The sequence below is a fragment of the Rhincodon typus genome, chromosome 22, assembly GCF_021869965.1.
Source record: "Rhincodon typus isolate 14 chromosome 22, sRhiTyp1.1, whole genome shotgun sequence".
Classification (NCBI taxonomy): domain Eukaryota; kingdom Metazoa; phylum Chordata; class Chondrichthyes; order Orectolobiformes; family Rhincodontidae; genus Rhincodon; species Rhincodon typus.
The window spans coordinates 851,146-872,112 of record NC_063353.1 but is presented as its reverse complement, the minus strand read 5'-3'; the positions used below and the strand labels follow the sequence as shown (position 1 = coordinate 872,112).

Sequence of the window (20,967 nt, the reverse complement as noted above, 5' to 3'; positions counted from 1 at the left end):
TGGTACTGAACATCGGTGGTGGTAGGTGTGGACGTTTGTGGTTGTAGTCCCAATCAAATGGGCTACTTTGTCCTGGAATGTGTCAAGCTTCTTGAGTTGTTGGAGCTGCATTGATCAAGGAAAGTGGGGAGTATCCCAACACATTCCTGACTTGTACCTCTGGGGAGTCAAGAGGTAGGTTACTTGTTGCCGTATTCCTAGCCTTTGATCTGCTGTTGAGGTCTTTGTATTAAATGGCTAGTCCAGTTTGGTTTCTGGTCAGTGATAGTCTCCAAGAAGTTGCTAGCAAGGATTCAGTGATGGTAATGCCAGTGAATCAAGGGCTGTGGTTAGATTGTCTCTTATTTGAGATAGTGATTGCTTGGCATTTATGTGGCATGAATGGTACTTGCCATAAGGTTAATCCCAGATATGGAGGGACTGTGTTACGAGATTGGAGAGGTTGGAATTTAGAAGAATGAGAGGTGACCTGACAGAGCCATACAAAATTCTTAGGGGACCTGACAGGTTAGATGCAAAAAGGTGCTTACTCTTCGATCAAACGGCATAATCTCAGAACAATGGAGGCCCTTTTAAACCAGAGATGAGAATTTCTTCTGTGTAGTGAGTTTGTGGAATTATTTCCTTTAGAGGCTGGCTTGTTAAATATATTCAAGGCTGAGATACAGATTTTTAAACAGTAAGGGAATTAAGGATTATAGCAAAGAGACAGGAAAGTGGGGTTGAGGATTATCAGATCAGCCTCCATCTAATTGAATGGCAGGACAGATTTAATGGGCTGAATGGCCTGTTCTTTTCCTAGATGTTATGGACCTACCTCATCTCCAGTCACTGTCACCTTGTGGTGAGATTGGGAACACTTTCATCATGCAATCCAAAACATTCTGCTGCTACCCAAGAATAGTGAATATGGGGGTAGTGCACACAACAAGTGATTGTAGTGTTTAATGGACATATTGGGAGTTACAGGTGTTCATTGGGTGAAATATGCCTAATGTGGAGATGCTAAAGTCTAATAATCTGAGCTGACTATACAATTACACTTTTTCATTCAATCCTGTTTCCTAGCTGAAATGTTTATACACATATATTTCTAGGTGCTATCTCTTCCAAATATGCTGATCGCTCGTACAAAACAGTACCTTTTTGTATTGGACATTTTACCTCTCTGTTATTATCATGTTATTTTCTTATTTGAGGTATTGAATAGAAAAGCTGCATAAAATATGAGTAACGTCCGAATTCTTTTCCTTACTGTTGTGCAGCCACCACAAGGAAGATTTACGAGAAAAAGCTGGAGCAGCTGATGGACCAGGGCTCAGTAACTCAGGAAAACCAACCAAATGGGAGCACAGATTCTGATCAGTACAGTGACACGGAAGAAGGTGAATAAACCCAGCTTATTCAAAATTGTCTTCTGTGACTGCCAGTTTAAATGAAACAAGGTGCTATATGAATTTGCTCCAACTACTTCTGATTGACATCCACCACAAAAGAACAATTGTCTTTAAATCCTGAAACAAAGACACAAATTTTTGGAGAAACTCAGCAGTTCTGGCAACATCTGTGGAGAGAAAGCAAAGTCAATGTTTCGAGTCCAGTGACCCTTCTTCAGAACTCACTGATTTCTAAACCTTAACTTTGCTTTCTGTTCATTGATCTTCAGCATCCACTGTTTTACTCTTAAAACCCATTTCTCCAGTTCTGTATCCTACTGTTAATCTGAGTTTGTAATTATCGAAATGAAACTAAAGGAGCTAAATCTTCATATTGGAGGATAAGTAGGGACCAAACTCAGTTGTGGTGTTTTGACACTCCTGTGGGATATACACTGGGATAGCTTATCCCGGTGTAACAGGAAGGAGTCTTTCCATTTAAAATCTGTTCTTTATATGAATGTAAATTGTTAGAATATTTGAGATTTAGTTTTATTGAGACATCACTTCTAATGGAATTGATGGGCAGTCAAACAGTAGCTAGTGTTTAGTTCAGGAGCTGTTTCAACAGTAACTGACACATTTACTTCAACTGCATAGAATTTTGAATCCTTTGACACACTGGTCAGAGTTAACACATTACAAACTTTCCATCCTGTCCCAGTTCCTGACATTTACCTTGCCATCCATTTTAATATTTTGCTCTCAAGTACTTACCCAATTTCCTTTTTTTTTCAAAAAAGGTTTCTTTATTCTGCTTCCAATGAAGTTTCTTGATAATCCTTTACAGAGAAACAATCTGAGCCATTGTACTAGGACCTGAAGAAGCAGATTTGCAGGGAAATTACTGAATTGTTTGAGTCATGGGAGTTCTGATAATGAGAGACTTTACTTCACTAATGAACGATACAGTCATTAAGGGCTGAATGGGTATACGCATATCTCTCTCTTGTTATTGTGAAGGATGCAAGTTTCTTTAATCTCTCCTCAGAACAGAAGAGTTTGACTCCTTATATTGTCTTAGTGAATCTCTCCAGCACCGTCCGTTCCGAAAACAAGGTGCCAGTAATCAAGCACAGTATCCTAACTACAACCTAACTAATGTGATTAAATGCTATAACAAATAAAGACACAAATGTTGGAAATACTCTAGTCTCGGTGGAGTCTCATCTCTGTGGAGAGAGAAGCAGTGTTAACATTTCAACTCTATGAAATTAACTAAATGTTAATTGTATAGATGTTGGTATAGTAACCTATTTGCAAATATTCCCGTTGGCTGAGCTTGTATTTGCACTGTTGTGTTCAACATCATTTTTTTATTCTTCCTGTTTAATTCCCTAATTTAGTTCTGTTCTGTGTAACTGCAGTCTAAGGCTCAGCTTGTTTTATTTAAGTGAGATGGTGAGCCCCAGCAAATTGTACATTGCATTGGTTTTGTGATCAAAGAGCAGAACTTGATGAATAACACATACTTGTCTTTTGATTATTCAGAGATTGTAATGGAAAAGAAGGAGCTGTTTACAAGCAAGACCAAAACTCCTGTAGTAACCAGGCAGAGAAAAACTGAATTTAGTTGGGTAAGTGATTTAGGTGGATTATTTCATAACCTTTCACAGTTAGAAATTCAAACTGTATGTTTTAAACAAGAGACAGTATTTTAAAAAAAAATTAGTACAGCAAACTTTGTTTTAACCAGCGCTATATGAACTAGCACTCTCAATAAACCAGCAAAAATTATACACCTGAAATACCAGAAGTTTGCTGTATTATCCCAATATTTGCAATGTCTGAATAGTCAGTAGAGGATGTGAGTGAGAAGGCTGTCTGCCAGTAAGATTTATTTAAGGCAAAATTGCATTATTAAGTGGTTTATGCTGTAAATAAAGTATAACAATGATGTGTATACCCCCTGCATTATATTTCTATTAGTGTATGTTTTTACATTATTATGTTGATCAACTGATACACTACTGGTCCCATTGGTGCTGGTTAATAAAACGTTTGCTGTATTTTGAATTGAGCATCATAAACAACAGGAATTTGCGCTGAAAAACATTTCAAATTTGTAAGTGTTTTCTAATCAAACAGTTCAGATGTGTTGTGACACAATTGTAGAGAAATGTATGGTGACATACCTCTGGAGCAGGTGGGACCTGAACCCAGGACTCCTAGCTAAGAGGTATGAATATTACCACTCTGCCAAAAGATCCATCTGCATTCAGGTTTGTATGGTGAGTTTTTAAAAAGTTGTGCATGTCCATTGCTATTTGAGAGCATAAAAAAGCTTGCAGCAGTTTGTTGATGTTTTAATGAAGTACTATGTTATTTGCAGCTGTAATTGAACTGTTTGCTGTAACAACTTGCATGTTCTTTAAAGTATAGTTCACTAATATTATAGGGGTGCTTTTGCAGAATTTAGTACACTTGGGATTTGACTGCTACACCGTACAAATATAAATAATCCTGATATTATGTCATCAGGATCTAGATAGAAATGACTGTAGGTGATCTTAATGAAAGTACTCGGATGCACATTCAATTTTTTTTAAATTCATTCATGGAACGTGGACGTTGCTAGCTGGCCTGCATTTATTGCTCATCCTTATTTGCCTTGAGAAGACGCTGGTGCGCTACCTTCTTGAAACGCTGCAGTCCACATGCTGTAAATAAACTCAATACCATTAGAAAGGGAATTTGCAGGTGGTATTCGCTGAAATAGCATCTACCAAAATGGAAGTCAGGAATAACGTTAAAATACCAAGGAACATTCATTTAGTAATCTGAGCCATTTAACAGAATATTCATGCTCAACATGCCTGCACCAATCCTCCTTAACACTCTGTGCGTTCTTCTCCTTAGGTCCTTTTGCACTAACCTAACTACACTTGAAACACACACAGCACATTACTCAGTGACAAGTAGACTAATTACTTGTGGATATGTTAAAATGTGGAGCATAATTTTGTTGGTGCATGCAACAAAAAGAGCAGATTTCGACTAGTAATATATCTAAAATATTGCCTTTCTGACTTCCTGATGCCCCAAAGTGCTTTACAACTACTTTTGAAACATAGCGGAACGCCCTGCCTGCAAATGTAGTAGACTCGCCAACTTTAAGGGCATTTAAATGGTCATTGGATAAACATATGGATGATAATGGAATAGTTTAGGTTAGATGGGCTTCAGATTGGTTTCACAGGTCGGCGCAACATCGAGGGCCGAAGGGCCTGTACTGCGCTGTAATGTTCTATGTAGTCACTACTGTAACTGTAGGCAATGTGGCAGTCAGTTTGCATGCAACACGTTTGCACAAACAGGAATGTAATGTATGATCAGATGTTATTTTTACTTTTGGGTTTTGACTGACCGGTAACTATGGATCTGAACCAGTATTTGATTTGCAAGTAGTTTAAAGAGGCTACTTATATTTTCTAAAATAAATGTGGAAAATGAAAGCAGAAATGCATAGAAAGTCAAACAGTGTTTGCAAAGTAAAAACACAGGTTATGTTTTATATGTACACCATTTCAAAGTATAGGCACCTTACCCATTAACCTATCAGAACAACTTACAGCATTTACAGGTTTTTCTCTTTACTATAATCAAAGAGGAATGCGATCGCCTAGTGGTGATGTTACTGAACTAGTAATCCAAAATCTCAGGCTAATACAATTTGGTTAACTCTTAATTGTCCTCTGAGCAGTTAGGGATAGGCAATAAGTGGCAGCCTTGCCAGTGACATCCACATCGCATGAACAGATTTTAAAAACAGAATATTTAAATGAATAACTGATAAAAGGATGAAACATTGAAGAGAGTAAAAAATTCAAATTGCAGTAGCCACGATTTAGTGTGTTAGTGAAATATTGGCTTGCTAAAGCCGATCAATGTTCTTATCTTAAAAATATAACTGGGTATGAAAATCACCCACTAACCAGTTTAGGGATGTTTGAGTTGTTGTCATCTTGTAGCTGACAGAGCCTAAACACTTTGGAATTCATGTGATAGTTACTTTTATCTAGGTAAGAGCGTAGCTACCAGCAAAAATTTCTTGTGTTTCTAATTTGTCCATATTACAGTACAATGCCAGCTTTGATGATTAAAAATCAAAACATTAATAAAAAGTTGGCAAAAGCATTTATAATTCTGGTTTCTATTGTTATACTTTAAGATTCCTTCTTTACTATGTTATATCTGATATGGAGAAGTAACCACTTCTAATCAGCTAGACTTGTAAAAGGACTTCTGGCTTCTAATCATTGTCGAAGTTGAAATCTGTTATCCCGTGTAACTGTGAAAGAAATTTGAACACATTAGTTGTAAAATCATTTAAATTAATTTTAAGAATCTACCTATACCATGCTTGTGATGTGTGAATCTGATGAAGGATGAATTGAGTCTCATCCTCCCAGTAAACTGAACTAGATAACTGCACCTTTAAAATATCATTCAGTGTTTTTCTCTAGAACTCCAAATTCTACATCTGTTAATTAGTCCTGACGTAAATTGGTATATCAAAATCTTGCACGTAAGTTTGTTTTTGAAAATGAGATCACAAAGACACATAGAGTAAGCTGTCATTTTTAAAATTTGCTTTATCTCTTCCTGTCTCCTTATTTTGCCTACTATAAAATATTGATGAAATCTATTTTGTTTGTACTGTATGTTATTTGTTGCTGGTTTTGGCATTGCAAAACTTCGCAATTTATCTTTGTACTTGAATGGTAGGCTGTGAAATTTGGGCGTTATCCACGAACACACACTCAAATGTAGGAACTTAAATATTTGACTATGACTGACAGGTATAACAAGTAGGGAGGCAAACAGGAGGCTGGAAGAACACCGCAAGCTAGGCAGCATCCAGAGGAAAGGAGCAGTCAACCGGAAACGTTGTCTACTTCTTTCCTCTATATGCTGCCTGGCTTGCTATGTTCTTCCAGCCTCCTGATTGTCTACCTTGGATTTCAGCAGCTGCAGTTTTTTTTGTCTCATAACAAGTAGGGAAACTTGACAATGATTCCAGTTTCAGGATCACTTAGTAACCTTGAAATCATTTTGTTTGTACGGACTGTTTTAATTCTTTGTCAGCTCTAATTAGGTGTTGAAAAATTAACTGCATGCAATCATTGTATTCATTGTCCATTCTTTTAATCGTGGATTGGTTTATTTTAATTTCTCTAACCTCATTTGGTTACATTTTGTTATTTAACTTTTTGTTGTGAATACAGTACTGTATAAAATTGTCTCATCTTTCATTGTGATTGGAGATAAAATATGTATAAGATTTGGAACTGAAATAAAAAGAAACAGATCCTCTGTGTGTGGTTTGGTGCATTGGTGCTCAAGGAAAGTAGTCCTTGACAACTCATTGGTGATGACTTAACTAAGACTTCTGTGAAGTTTATTTCTTTCAGAAGTGTTGATAACACGTTTGTTCAGGGCTTAAAAAGCATATCAGATTTTTTTAAAAATATATTTTGCAGAAAAATGGAAGAGCTCCAACCTCTCTCTTAGCTGCAGTTGTCATGATAAATACTAAACCTGCATAAAGGCAGTTGTTGAACACTGCCTTGCTAGAGGGAAAACAATTTTAATTTTGGTTTCCTCCATGTACCAGAACTCTTGAGTTGGTGTGTGGAGTAACTTCTGTAAATCTTAATAATTATTTTCTTCAGGAGAAACAGAGAGCAGGGGAGCTGCTGAACTAAATATCAGATAATCAACTACCCTAACAAAGCAAAAACCAGGGAAGTTGGCAACTCCCATACCACAGGGAATGGATACTGTCTCTCTCTAATAGCACCCGTCTCTCTCTCTCTCTCTCTCTCTCTTTAATGAGCCCCTGGAGTGAGGAAACATGCCACTTGATCCAACAGGTCCACGCCGACCAAGCCTCCAAAGAGCATCCCACTCAGACCCACCCCCCTACCCTGTTCCTATAACTCTGCATTTCCCGTTGCTAAACCACCTAGCCTGCACATCCGTGAACAATTTGGGCGATTTAGCATGGCCAGTTCATCTAATTTGCACATCTTTGGACTGTGGGAAGAAACTGGAGCACCCAGCAGAAACCCACTCAGACATGGGGAGAATGTGCAAACTCCACACAGACAGTTGCCCGAGGGTGGAATTGAACCCGGGTCCCTGGCACTGTGAGGCAGCAGTGCTAACCATGAGCCACTGTGCCACCCAAAATTGAATTCAGATTCCATCCCTTGCCATGCTCGTATTTGAACCCAAGTATCCAGAACATTACCTGCATCTCTGGATTAATAATCTAGCAATAACACCACAAGGATATCGCCTATCAGTCCAGTCGAGTTCCGGGTCTTTTAGTTTCTATCATTCTAAAGCCAGTTACTACAACTGAACCTTGAGTGAAAGATTTATACATTTTTTTATACTTTATAGGTGGAACAAAAGGAAGTAGTGAGGGACAATTTGCGAGAAGAAATATTCCCCGATGAGGCACCAACACCTACAGGGATCAGGTATGATGGGGGCTGCTGTTCTTTTTATATCCTTCAGTAACATGTTGGAAGTTGGTGGCTGTGATATGTACTCAGTCACATCACAAAAATCCCAAAGCCTACTGTACCTAAAATGGAGTGTCTTTACAGGGGTTTCATTTCACAGAATCTTGGAGAATCTGAAGCTTGCTAAAGCACCCCTCTACCTAAGAAGGATTGGAAATTTATGACCAACTCCACACTTTTCACACTTAGTTCATGCAGTGTTCTTGGTTACATTCCATTTGGTCTGGATCAATCTTGAACATAGAATTCATGATGCATCTTTAACACTTTGGGAAAAGTAATAAGACAAGGGAATACTCAAGTGAATGGTGGGACACTAGGAAGCTCAGTGGAACAGAAGGATCTTGGAGTGCATGTCCACAGATCTGTTGAAAAGTCACTTAAAACATTAACTCTGTTTTCTCTCCACAGATGCTGCCAGACCTGACTTTCTCCAGCAATTTCTGTTTTTCGATGTTTCAGATTTCGAGCATCTGTAGTTTTGTTTTATTTTACCCGATTGAGGTGCATGAACAGGGTTGAAGGAAACAGCTGTTCCTCTTAGTTGAAGTATTAATTGTGAGAGAGAGTAATTTTACGGTGACTAGCAAAAGGTTTAAAGGGTATTTGAGGAAAAAAGCATTTTTACCCAAAGAATCTGGAACGCACTGCCGGTGGGGCTAGTAGAGGCAGGAAACCACAGACCTTTAAAATGTATTTGGGTGAGCACTTGAAATGTCATAACATTCAAGGCTATGGATCAAGAGCTGGAAAGTGGGAATAGTATAGGTAGGTTGATGCAGATGCGTTGGGCTGAAGGGCATCTAATATACTTAAAGTTTTTGAGAAGATTTGTAGCTCGGGTTGTGGATGAGGTTGTAGACTTGCTTACTGAACTGGTGTGTTTGATTGCAGACGTTTCATCACCCTGCTAGGTAACACTGTCAGTGCGCCTCCGGTGAAATGTTGGTGTTCTGTCCTGCTTGTTATTTATATGCCTCAGTTTGCGGGGATGATTGGCATCACTTCCGGTTCTGTTTTTCAGTGGTTTATACGTCAGTTCCAGTTCAATGTGTTTGTTGATGAAGTTCTGTTTGTTATGCCAGGCCTCCAGGAATTCCCTGGCATGTCTCTGTTTGGCTCGTGCTATTATGGATGAGTTGTTCCAGTCAAATTTGTGTCCTTTGTCCGTGTGTATTGAGACCAGTGAGAATTGGTTGTGTCTCTTGGTGGCTAGTTGGTGTTCGTGTATCCTTATTGTCAATTTTCTTCCAGTTTGGCCTATGTGATATTTTTCACACTCCTTGCATGGTATTTTGTATATTACATTAGTTTTATTGGGTGTGGATATGGGATTCTTTACATTCGTCAGTACTCAATACACACGAACAAAGAAGGACACATTCGACTGGGACAACATATCCATAATAGCACAAGCCAAATAGAGACATGCCAGGGAATTCCCGGTGGCCTGGCATTCCAAATGGAATTCTGTCAACAAACACATTGAACTGGACCCAATATACAAACCACTGAAAAACAGAACCGGAAGTGATGCCAACCACCCCAGCAAACCGAGGCATATAAATAATAAGCGGGACAAAACACCAGTGCTTCGCCAGAGGTGCACTGACAATGTTACCTAGCAGGGTGATGAAACATCTGCAATCAAACACACATCAGAGGACATAGTCTGAGTTAAAAGTCACCATTTAAGACATACAAGAAGTATTTTCTTCTCTGAAGGTGGTCAATCTGTGGAATTCTTTACAGTTGAGAGTTGTTTTAGTTAGGTTGCTAAATATATTCAAGGGTATAATAGACAGATTTTTAATCAAAAAGATTATCAAGGGTTATGGGGAAATGCAGGAAAGTGGAGTTGAGAATGATCAGATCAGCCGTGTTCTCGGATGGATTGAATGGCCTACTTCTGGTGATACACCTTATGCTCGTAATTCATGGGGTACTGACACGAGGAAAAGGGAGAAATCTTCAGTTACGTTGGACACCACATATTCTGGGTAGGGACAAGGATCCTGGCAAATCCAGTAACTAGAATTGTAGATAAAACTTTAAACTACTGAGGAGTGAGGAGGGTTCAGATAAGGTTCAGATTTATGAATCTAAAGAAGGGATTTCAATCTATGAATAAAGGAGGCATTTGGAGAAAATCAGATCGAGTCAGAAGGGGCCCACATGCATCTAAAGCTACAATGGAAAATATAAAAAGTTAAAATTCAAGTTTGTTTCTTTACTTCATTTTTGTAACATAAATTCGGTACCACAAATAGAGAGGAATGGGTTTGATCACTTAGCCATTGCTGAGACCTGGTTGTATGGTGAGTTGGGAATCGGGTATTCCAAAGTGCTCCACATCTCAAACAAAAGGTGAGCTGAGAAAGGAGATGGAGTGCCCATGGCAGTAAAAAATCGAGTAAAGGTAGTAGAGAGGAACAGTCAGTTCTGATAAAACATGATAGTTCCACTCTCATGTGATCTCATGTTATAAGAAAATTGCACAACAGCTGCACTGTTTAAACTATTGGGCCTGGAATCACATTATAGTCAATACAGGTAAGGAAAGTTCGCGTTCTACAAATAGCAGTCTAAATTCCTCAATCGTGTTAAAGTCAATTTGCATTGAAGAAACACATGTTCTAGCAGAACCAACTGTACCTGGAAAATCAGAATGTGAATTCAGTGTAGAATCATGGAGTCCCTACTGTGTGGAAACAGACCCTTCGGCCCAACAAGTCCACACCGAGAACCACAAAGCATCCCACCCAGACCCATCCCCCGTAACCCACCTAATCCCTGAACACTGTCAGCAATTTGCCATGGCCAATCCACCTAACCTGCACATCTTTGGACTGTGGGAGGAAACCCACGCAGACACTAGGAGAATGTGCAAACTCCACACAGACAGTCGCCCGAGGGTGAAATCGAACCCGGGTCCCTGGTGCTGTGAGGCAGCAGTGCTAACCGCTGAGCCACCGTGCTGCCCTAAATGGCTGAAGCTATGAAATAAAAGGCCAGAAGATCTACTGGTGGAAGAATGCTAGAGCTTCACGGCACACCTTTCATGCAATAGTAGTTGAGTATAAATCAGAAAGTTGGAGGATAACAATGGGAATGTAATACTCATGGGGGATTTGACCTTTCCCAGAGTGAGTAAACCAAATTGACGAAAGCAGCTTATGGGATGAGGTAATGGAATGCTTTGTGGGCAGTTTTCTAGAACATGATTTTGAGGAATCAAGTAGGGAGAATGGGTGCAGAGGTTCAGCTGTGCATGAGAGAGGAGAGTGGGCAAACGGAACGAAGAATTCTGTGTCCGTGCGCACATTGGTGGGGGTTGTGTAATTTGCTTTAGTCCAGAAGGTGTCAGATTCTTCCTGCTTCATTCATTTGAAAAGGGTGACATCACAAACACCCAAACCCATTCTACCAATCCATTACGTGATCACTGATCTATATCTTGACTCCATCCACTCACTGTGTTTCTGTAACCCTATACCCTTGCCTAACCACAACCTTTATCCTGAGTTTGAAATGTCCACTGACCTGAGGAATCAACCACTTTTTGAGGAGAGTACCAGATTATGAGGGGTGACCTTATGGCGGTTTATAAAATCAAGAGTTTAGGATAGGGTGAATAGCCAAGGTCTTTTCCCCGGGTTAGGGGAGACCAGAACTAGAGGGGACAGATTTAAAAGGGACCTAAGGGGTAACTTCACACAGGGTGGTGCGTGTATGGAATGAATTGCCATAGGAAGTGGTGGAGGTGGGTACAATTACAACATTTAAAAGGCGTCTGGATGGGTATATGAATAGGAAGGTTTGGAGGGATATGAGCCAAATGCTGGCAAATGGGACTAGATTAATTTAGGATATCTGGTTGGCATGGACAAGTTGGACCAAAGGGTCTCTATGCTGTACAGCTCTGACTCAAATTCATGCTTCGCGTGAAGAAGTGCTTCCTGGAATTACCATTGAATGGCCTGACTCAAATTTTAAGTTCAGTCCCCTTATTCCAAACTTTCTTGCTGTACCTCTACACAGAGAAAAAAGTCATCTTAAAGAAGCTGTTAGGATAGATAATCATCTAATCACCTAAATTGAATCCTCTGTATTCAAGCAAAGGAACATAGGAATAAGGAGCGGGAGTAGGCAATTCAGCCCTTCAAGCCCACTCTGACATTTAACATGATCCTGGCTGATGTTATCCTGGTCTCAACTCCACTTTCCTGCGTGCTCCCCATGGCCTGTTATGCCACTTTCCATCAGAAACATATCTATTTGTTCTTTGAATCTGTTGATTGATTCTGCCTGCACTGCAGTCAGGGGCAGTGCATTCCCCAGATTCACAACCTTCTGAAAGGAAGTTTCTCCTCATCTCTATTTTGAGCTTACCTGCTGTCACTCTATATCTGTGACCCCTTGTTCAAGACTGTCCTATATACAAGCATAGTCAAAGCAAAATGTATTCCTAACCTTCTTAGCCTGACTTTATTCTGATAAATTTGTTCTGTACCCTTTCCAAGGCCTATATATTTATCCAGAGGTGTGTTGCTCTTCAAAACGCAAAGTGCAGCTGCAGTAAGCTTATAATGTATTAATGTTTTTATTCATTTCATTCTTCCTGACTCTTCATTAGTGCCACTTGTCGTAAACCAATCAGAGGAGCAGCTGGGAGACCAATTGAGTTCACGTACAAGGACGCACTTCCAAGGAGGCCTTTACCCAAAATCCAGCCAGTGACACAGGGCAAATTGGAAAAGAATAAAAGTCAGCGTTCTGTCTCCATCTGGATACAGATTGTGGTGCTTCTCATCGTGGCATTATTCTTGCTGTTGGTTTATCAAGCCATGGAAACAAACAAAGGGAATCCATTCCCTGTCATTCCTGAAAGTTCCTCAAAATCAGCAGCTGGCGGTCACCAATGAGCAAGGCGGTACAGGAACTTTAACCATTGGTACATCCTGGAGTTCAGGCGTGAACAAACAGTTCTGTTTTATTAATATCGGAACGGAGCTTGAGGGTTGAGGGGTCAGCAGGAGGAAACTGGACATCTGACTTTTAAAGATGGACTATATCAGGTCTCTGTGCCATATAAGGAAAAAGAAAATTCATTTAAAAATTACAGCTTCAAATTTTTTTGTAAAATATTTTTCTAAATTCAAAATTTCTTCACCCATTTTAAAAACTATCACAATACAATTGGCACAATGAGGGTAATGAAGGTCTGATGAGCACTGCGATGTGTTTTAAGTCATCCTCCATAAGGATTGTATATAAAGTCAGTAGTAATGTTCAATCTTTTATACCTGTTGAGGCATGGTTAAGACTATTCTTGAGGCATGAGGTCAAAAGTCTGAGTTCTAAAAATAATGCTGTGATCCAAGTAATGTTAGTTGAATTGTGTATGTCAGGTAAAATGAGGATTAAAATAGAATGAAAGTTCTCTGCATTAATGCTTAAAGCAGGAAATACATTTACTTGTAGCAGAATATGTTTGAAAATAATGGCATCTTTCAGTAAGTAATTTAATTAAATAGAATTACAAATCTCATCATGAGCCTAGGCACATACATATCAGGTTTTCTTCACTGTTCATTGCTCTTTTCAGTATATAGTCATTTAGGGACATGCATGTACAGTCATAACATAGACTTGTGTGTTTTAATTGTTTAGAACTGTCTTTTTAGAGGACCTATTTATTAGCAATACTAACATTCGTATTAAAATAAAATGACTAAAATAATTATGACTGAGGATTGTATATATCTTGCGAACAATGTTTTATTTCTTGCCAGTGAGCCAATCATCAGATTTTGTACAGTCAACTCATTTCAACTCTCTTGGGGATTCTACTCTGCCATATCTTTGCAACCGAATGGTCTCATATCCTGGTGCTTCTGTCAGGCTTACAGTGGCTCATCAGGAGAACCTTCGTGAGAATTGTTTTGAGCTGCGTGCTTTGTTTTGTTGGGCAGTATCTGATGTTACAAACACGACTTTAACGTACTTGTTGGTTCCTAAACACAAGGCAGTCAGATCTTGGAACAACCTAACTGGTTTCATTGTATGTAGAATACGCAACTTATTTCATAGTGTAAAGAAAGAACAACTGCAAAGAAGTTTCCAGTGCAGGTGGAATGGGGTGATTCCTCCTACTGCAAGGTATGAGGTGTTAATACAGCAGAAAGATCTGTTGAAAGGAGACATAAATAGAAATCACAGAATCTTTACCAATTGCTGTTGTCCAGCAAAAAGGCAACATTAGTTATGATCTGGAATTGTTGATCTCAGCATTGAACAGCCTTGATTCTGAAAGGCTGTTGAGTGTCCAATTGAACAATAAATGTTGAATTTTGGTAGAACAGTGTAGGTAACAAGGAAGCCCAAGTTGGAAAGTAGTGAGGAGTTCAAATGACAGGCAAGAGAAAACTCCAGACTGAACAGAGGTGTTCCAAAATCATAGAATCCCTACAGTGTGGAAGTAGGCCATTCGACTCATTGAGACTCCACTGCCCCTCCAAAGAGCATCCCACTCAGATACACCCCCACCCTATCCCTATAACCCTGCATTTCCCATGGTTAATCCACCTAGCCTGCATGTCCCTGGATACAATGGGCGATTTAGCACGACCAATCCACTTACCTTACACATCTTTTACCTGCATTTAGTTACCTCCTTTTAGGGGAACGAGTGATCAGAAACGACTGTATGCTGCATCAACAAGTAAAGTAAGTGGCCAAATGATGTCTGATGAAGTGAAATGTGGATAAAGATGAGGTTATCCACTTTGGCAAAAACAGGAAGGTAGGTTTTATCTGAATGATGCTGGATTGGGATTGGGGAGGTGCATTGAGATCTGATGGTCCTTGTACTCCAGTCACTGAAAGTAAGATGCAAGTGCAGCAAGTGGTGAAGAAGACAAATGATACATTAGCCTTCACAGCAAGAGGATTTGGGTCCAGGAGCAGGGATATCTTGCTGCAATTGTACAGTGTCTTGGTGAGACCACACCTGGAGTATTGTGTGCAGTTTTGGTTTCCTTATCTGACGAAGGATGTCCTGGTTATGTAGCGAGTGTAACAAGGATTTACCAGACTGATATCTGGGATGGCAGGACTGATGCATAAAGAGACAATGGATTAGTTAGGATTATGTTCCCTGGAATTTAGAAGAATGGGGTGTTGGATTTCTTAGAAACCTATAAAGCTCTACAGGCCTAGAGAGGAGAGAAAATTAGGCAGATAGAAAGAATTCAACTCTGTGGAGTAAGAATCGATTAAATAATGCATCTGTCAGGCAGTCCTCTGACCATTAATCCATTTACTATAAACATTGAGATAGTAGCTGTTCAGGTCGGGTAGTGACTATAGTTCAGTAGCTAAAAATAAGCATCCTTTGATCCCAATTTGCTGTCAGCAGAAAGTAGTAAATTGATGTAGCAGAGAGGGAGAGCTGGAATTTAGATGAAAGAAATAAATTTACATAGCCATGGGAATAGAGTGAGGTAATGATTTGTATCTCTCAACAGAGACTTTAAAATAGTTCTGAAGAAGGGTTTCTGTTTTTGTGTGTTTCAGATCTCCGGCATCCACAGTTCTTTGATTCCATACCAGCATAATATAACATAAAGGGCAAATGGCTTAAAATATTTTATGTAGTCGTTAATCAATTGATTTGGACTTTGCTGTCATCCTTTTGCAAACAGTATTTGGTTTCATTATTCTGCCAGAGCCCTCAGCATCGCTCTTTATTAGTTTAAAGTCCTTCCTACAACTCAATTTATCTTTTCAGAAATGGACCTTGGTCTCAATTCATTCGGATGCATGAATAGCGCAAAAGCAAAATACTACAGATTCTGGAACCTCTGTTCCAAGAATATCAATGGTTAAGTAATTCTGTTCTTTCCTCCAGTGAGAGTTCAGTTTTGTCTCTCACTTTGTTCATCTTCATTGCAATTTCCCCTCTCGTGTTTGATGCGCTATCTAGGAAAGCTCAGTTTGGCAGTGTGCCTCTTTCAATTGGACTGCCTGAGATCAATGCACAGTGCCACGTCCTGCTGCATGCACACTCAACCTTTCTTCAGCACAGGAAGACAAGATAGGAAGAGATGTTGTTATTGCAGCTCATCGAGCGCCTCCACCAGTCGATATAATCATACCTGATCTTGAGCTTCAGCTTCATTTTCCTGCCTACCGTCCCATATCCCTCAACTCATTGACAGATTAAAAATCTGCCCATCATCTCGGAGAGTTCACTAGGATAATCCCCAGTGAGGAGGGATTGTCTTATGAGCAAAGGCTAAAGAGGTTGGGATTGAATTTACTGGAATTTAGAAAGAGAGGTAATTTCATTGGGACATGTAGGATTCATAAGGGGCTTAATAAGGTAAATACTGAGAGGATGTTGCCCTCTTGGGAAAGTCTGGGACCAGAGGGCATAGTCTCAGAATAAAAGGGTGCAGATTTAAGACTGCAATGAGGAGAATTTCTTCTTAAGTTTGAGTGTCTTTGGAATGCTTTGCCACAGAGAGCTGTGGGGGCAAAGTCCTTGTGCATATTTAGGCTGAGATAAAGACAGATTCTTGACTCAAGGGTTATAGGGAATTGGATATTGGACCAGCCATGATCCTATTGAATGGTGGAGCAGGCTCAAGAGGCTGAATGGCAATGACCTGTTCTTATTCCTTGTGTTCCGTGCCTCTATGTTCTATTTTCCCCAGCTGGGAAAGCAAACACTGTCTTCTCTGCCTCGCCTCCATAAAGGTGTGTCCAAAAAACAAGCTGGAAGAGTGGGAAAAATCCCATGCTTAAAGGTAACCCTCACTCTTGTAAGGATTCTGCTGTTGTCAGCTCAGATTGTATGTAATCAGAGGCAGAAACAAGATTGGTTTTAATTAAACTCAAGTTCTTAGCTTGGCCTTGATCTTTTCTACCAAAAAGGCAAACAAGATTGTATTAGTTGACACTTTATACTTTGTCACTGTTATTTACTGACTTATTCCTTTGCAATTTTTCTGCCCCTAAATTTGTTTACTGTTGTGCCAACCTCATCTTGAAATTTGTTCACCATTCTTGAGTGAGAAAAGAGATTAAATGAACTCCCTCCATGTGAAAAGGTGGGGTGACGATGAGCTGGAAGTGCAGTGGCAGCAGATACATGGAAATACCACTCTACCTGCAAATTCCCCTCCAAGTCAGTTGCCATCTTGATTTAAAAATCAACAACCATTCTGGCAATTGGGTTCATCCTGGAACTCCCTCTCTATTGTCATTGTAGGTCTATCTATAGAACATTGACTGTAATTTAAGGAGACAACAAGGTGCAGAGCTGGATGAACACAGCAGGCCAAGCAGCATCAGAGGAGCAGAAAGGCTGACGTTTCGGGCCTGGACCCTTCATCAGAAATGGGGGAGGGGAAGGGGATTCTGAAATAAATAGGGAGAGAGGCGGAGGCAGATAGAAGATGGATAGAGGAGAGGATAGGTCGAAGAGGCGGGGATGGAGCCAGTAAAGGTGAGTGTAGGTAGGGAGGGGATAGGTCAGTCCAGGCGGGACGGACAGGTCAAGGGGGCGGGATGAGGTTAGTAGGTAGGAGATGGGGGTGCGGCTTGAGGTGGGGGGAGGAAGAACAGGTTAGGGAGGCGGGGACGAGCTGGACTGGTTTTGGGATGCGGTAGGGGGAGGGGAGATTTTGAAGCTTATGAAATCCACATTGATACCATTGGGCTGCAGGGTTCCCAAGCAGAATATGACTTGCTGTTCCTGCAACCTTCGGGTGGCATCATTGTGGCACTGCAGGAGGCCCAGGATGGACATGTCGTCTGAGGACTGGGAGGTGCAGTTGTTTATTGCGAACCGAGCGTAGGTGTTCTGCAAAGCAGTCCCCGATGTACAGGAGGCCACAACGGGTACAGCGGATGCAGTATACCACATTGGCAGATGTGCAGGTGAACATCTGCTTGATGTGGAAAGTCTTCTTGGGGCCTGGGATGGGGGTGAGGGAGGAGGTATAGGGGCAGGTGTAGCACTTCCTGCGGTTGCAGGGAAAAGTGCCGGGTGTGGTGGGGCTGGAGGGGAGTGTGGAGCGGACAAGGGAGTCACGGAGAGAGTGGTCCCTCCGGAAAGCAGATAAGGGTGGGGAGGGAAAGATGTCTTTGGTGGTGGGGTCGGATTGCAGATGGCGGAAGTGTCGGAGGATGATGCGTTGGATCCAGAGGTTGGTGGGGTGGTACGTGAGGACGAGGGGGATTTTTTTTTGGTTCTTATTGCGGGGACGGGGTGTGAGGGATGAGTTGCGGGAAATGTGGGAGACACGGTTGAGGGCGTTCTCGACCACTGAGTGGGGGGAAGTTGCGGTCCTTGAAAAACGAGGACAACTGAGATGTACGGGAGTGGAATGCCTCATCCTGGGAGCAGATGCAGCGGAGGCGAAGGAATTGGGAATAGGGGATGGCATTTTTGCAGGAAGGTGGGTGGGAGGAGGTGTATTCTAGGTACTGTGGGCGTCGGTGGGCTTGAAATGGATATCAGTTGCTAGGTGGTTGCCTGAGATGGAGACAGAGAGGTCCAGGAAGGAGAGAGAGGTATTAGAAATGGTCCAGGTGAACTTAAGGTTGGGGTGGAAGGTGTTGGTGAAGTGGATGAACTGTTCGAGCTCCTCCTGGGAGCACGAGGCGGCGCCGATACAGTCATCAATGTAACGGAGGAAGAGGTGGGGTTTAGGGCCAGTGTAGGTACGGAAGAGGGATTGTTCCACGTAACCGACAAAGAGGCAGGCGTAGCTTGGGCCCATGTGGGTACCCATGGCCACCCCCTTTGTCTGTGGGAAGTGGGAGGAATTGAAAGAGAAGTTGTTGAGGGTGAGGATGAGTTCGGCTAAGCGGATGAGGGTATCAGTGGAGGGGTACTGGTCAGGCCTGCAGGACAGGAAGAAGCGGAGGGCCTCTAGGCCATCTATATGGGGAATGCAGGTGTATAGGGACTGGACGTCCATGGTAAAGATGAGGTGTTGGGGACCAGGGAATTGGAAGTTCTGGAGGAGGTGGAAGGCGTGGGTGGTGTCACGGACATAAGTAGGGAGTTCCTGGACCAAGGGGGAGAAAATGGAGTCCAGATAGTTGGAGATAAATTCGGTGGGGCAGGAGCAGGCGGAGACAATGGGTCGACCAGGGCATTCAGGTTTGTGGATTTTGGGAAGGAGATAGAAGCGGGCGGTGCGGGGTTGGGGGACGATGAGGTTGGAGGCCGTGGGTGGGAGGTCACCTGAGGTGATGAGGTTGTGGATGGTTTGGGAGATGATGGTTTGGTGCTCGGGGGTGGGGTCATGATCAAGGGGGCGGTAGGAGGTGGTGTCGGAGAGTTGGCGCCTGGCCTCGGCGATGTAGAGGTCAGTGCGCCATACTACAGCTGTGCCTCCCTTGTCCGCGGGTTTTATGGTGAGGTTGGGATTGGAGCGGAGGGCTGCACGTTCTGCGGGGGAGAGGTTGGAGTGGGTGAGAGGGGTGGAGAGGTTGAGGCAATTGATGTCTCAACGGCAGTTGGAGATGAAGAGGTCAAGGGAGGGTAGGAGGCCTTGGGGTGGTGTCTAGGAGGAGGGGGTGCGTTGGAGGCGGGAGAAGGGGTCAGTAGAGGGAGGGTTAGGTTCACGGTTGAAGAAGTAAGCGTGGAGGCGGCGGAAAAACTGCTTTATATCCAAACGGGAGTGGTATTTGTTGATGTGTGGGTGGAGGGGGACAAAAGTAAGCCCTTTACTGAGGACTGACCATTCGTCCTCAGTAAGGGAGAGGTCTGGGGGGATGGTGAAGACTTGGCAGGGCTGGGTGGTACTGTCTCCTCTGGAGCTGCTGGCTGTGGGGGCAGTGGGCGGAGCAACGTCGGCTGTGGGCGGAGTTGCGTCGGCGTCAGCGGTGGGCGGAGTTGAGTCAGCGGAGTTGCGCCGGCGTTGGCGGCGGCAGCTGCGGTGATGGTAGGCGCGACTTCAGTGTCTGTAGTGTTGGTCTCGGAAATGGAGGCGGTGGCATCGGCAGCGATGGCGTTCGCTGTCCCGGAAGTGGGGTACCCGGCGGTGGCGGATGTGACATCATCTGTGGCTTCTCCGACAGTGGCCTCATGGCCAATGGCAGCGGGCACATTGTGGGGAAGGTCCTGGGTAGGGTTGGGGATTTGGGGGGGTGGAGGAAGCCCGTTTTGGGTGGTAGGCACCAGTAAGTTTACTGTACTTACGGTTTTTAGTGTCCAATAAAGCTGAGTAGAATTGTGAGTTCAGGTTGTTGATCCTACGAAGAATAAAAAACGGGAGAGGTCCTTTGCAGGTCTGGGAGAGGGAGGCTCTGAGCTGGGGTAGGCTTGATTGTAGTGCCTGGAGATGCCGGCGCATTGCTGCGAGCGTGTGTTTCAGGAGTCGCAGGGAGAAACGCTTCTGAAGGATCTCAATGCTATGAATGTAGATATTGTCACGGTTGGGGCCAAATTGGGAGGGCTTGAATGTGGACTGTAGTCCCTTGGGGATGATCTGGTTCCGTAGGCAGGTGCTAAGAAAGGTGATGTGGCTGCAGTACCTGGTTTGCTTCAGGACATGGTCGAGCAGTTTCAAGGCCGAAGAGATTACGAGAGAGTTGCAGTGGGAGAGAGATCCCCTGAGGTTTGTCCGGAGGGAGGAGAGTAACTTCTTCAGGCTAGGCATCCTTAGAAGAGGCTTCGCAGTGGGGTTAAAATTGAATCAGAGATAGTAGGAACTGCAGATGCTGGAGAATCCGAGACAACAAGGTGCAGAACTGGATGAACACAGCAGGCCAAGGAGCAGAAAGGCTGACGTTTCGGGCCTAGACCCTTCATCAGAAATGGGGGAGGGGAAGGGGGTTCTGAAATAAATAGGGAGAGAGGGGGAGGCGGATAGAAGACGGATAGAGGAGAGGATAGGTGGAGAGGAAACAGACAGGTCGAAGAGGCGGGGATGGAGCCAGTAAAGGTGAGTGTAGGTGGGGAGTTAGGGAGG

At 42.5% G+C, this 20,967-nt stretch overlaps 1 protein-coding gene across 1 annotated transcript in view; it reads left to right on the top strand.

The window, feature by feature from the left end:
• The window catches only part of LOC109933445 (lamina-associated polypeptide 2, isoforms beta/delta/epsilon/gamma), a 29,760-nt gene extending 16,045 nt beyond the window's left edge, over positions 1-13,715 (top strand). Inside the window, exons 3-6 of the mRNA XM_048610386.1 lie at positions 1,266-1,385; positions 2,928-3,013; positions 7,848-7,927; positions 12,609-13,715. Coding sequence (XP_048466343.1) covers positions 1,266-1,385; positions 2,928-3,013; positions 7,848-7,927; positions 12,609-12,897 — 575 coding nt within the window. The 3' untranslated portion in view covers positions 12,898-13,715. The remainder of the gene's footprint in view (positions 1-1,265; positions 1,386-2,927; positions 3,014-7,847; positions 7,928-12,608) is intronic.
• The last annotated feature ends 7,252 nt before the right edge of the window (positions 13,716-20,967 follow it).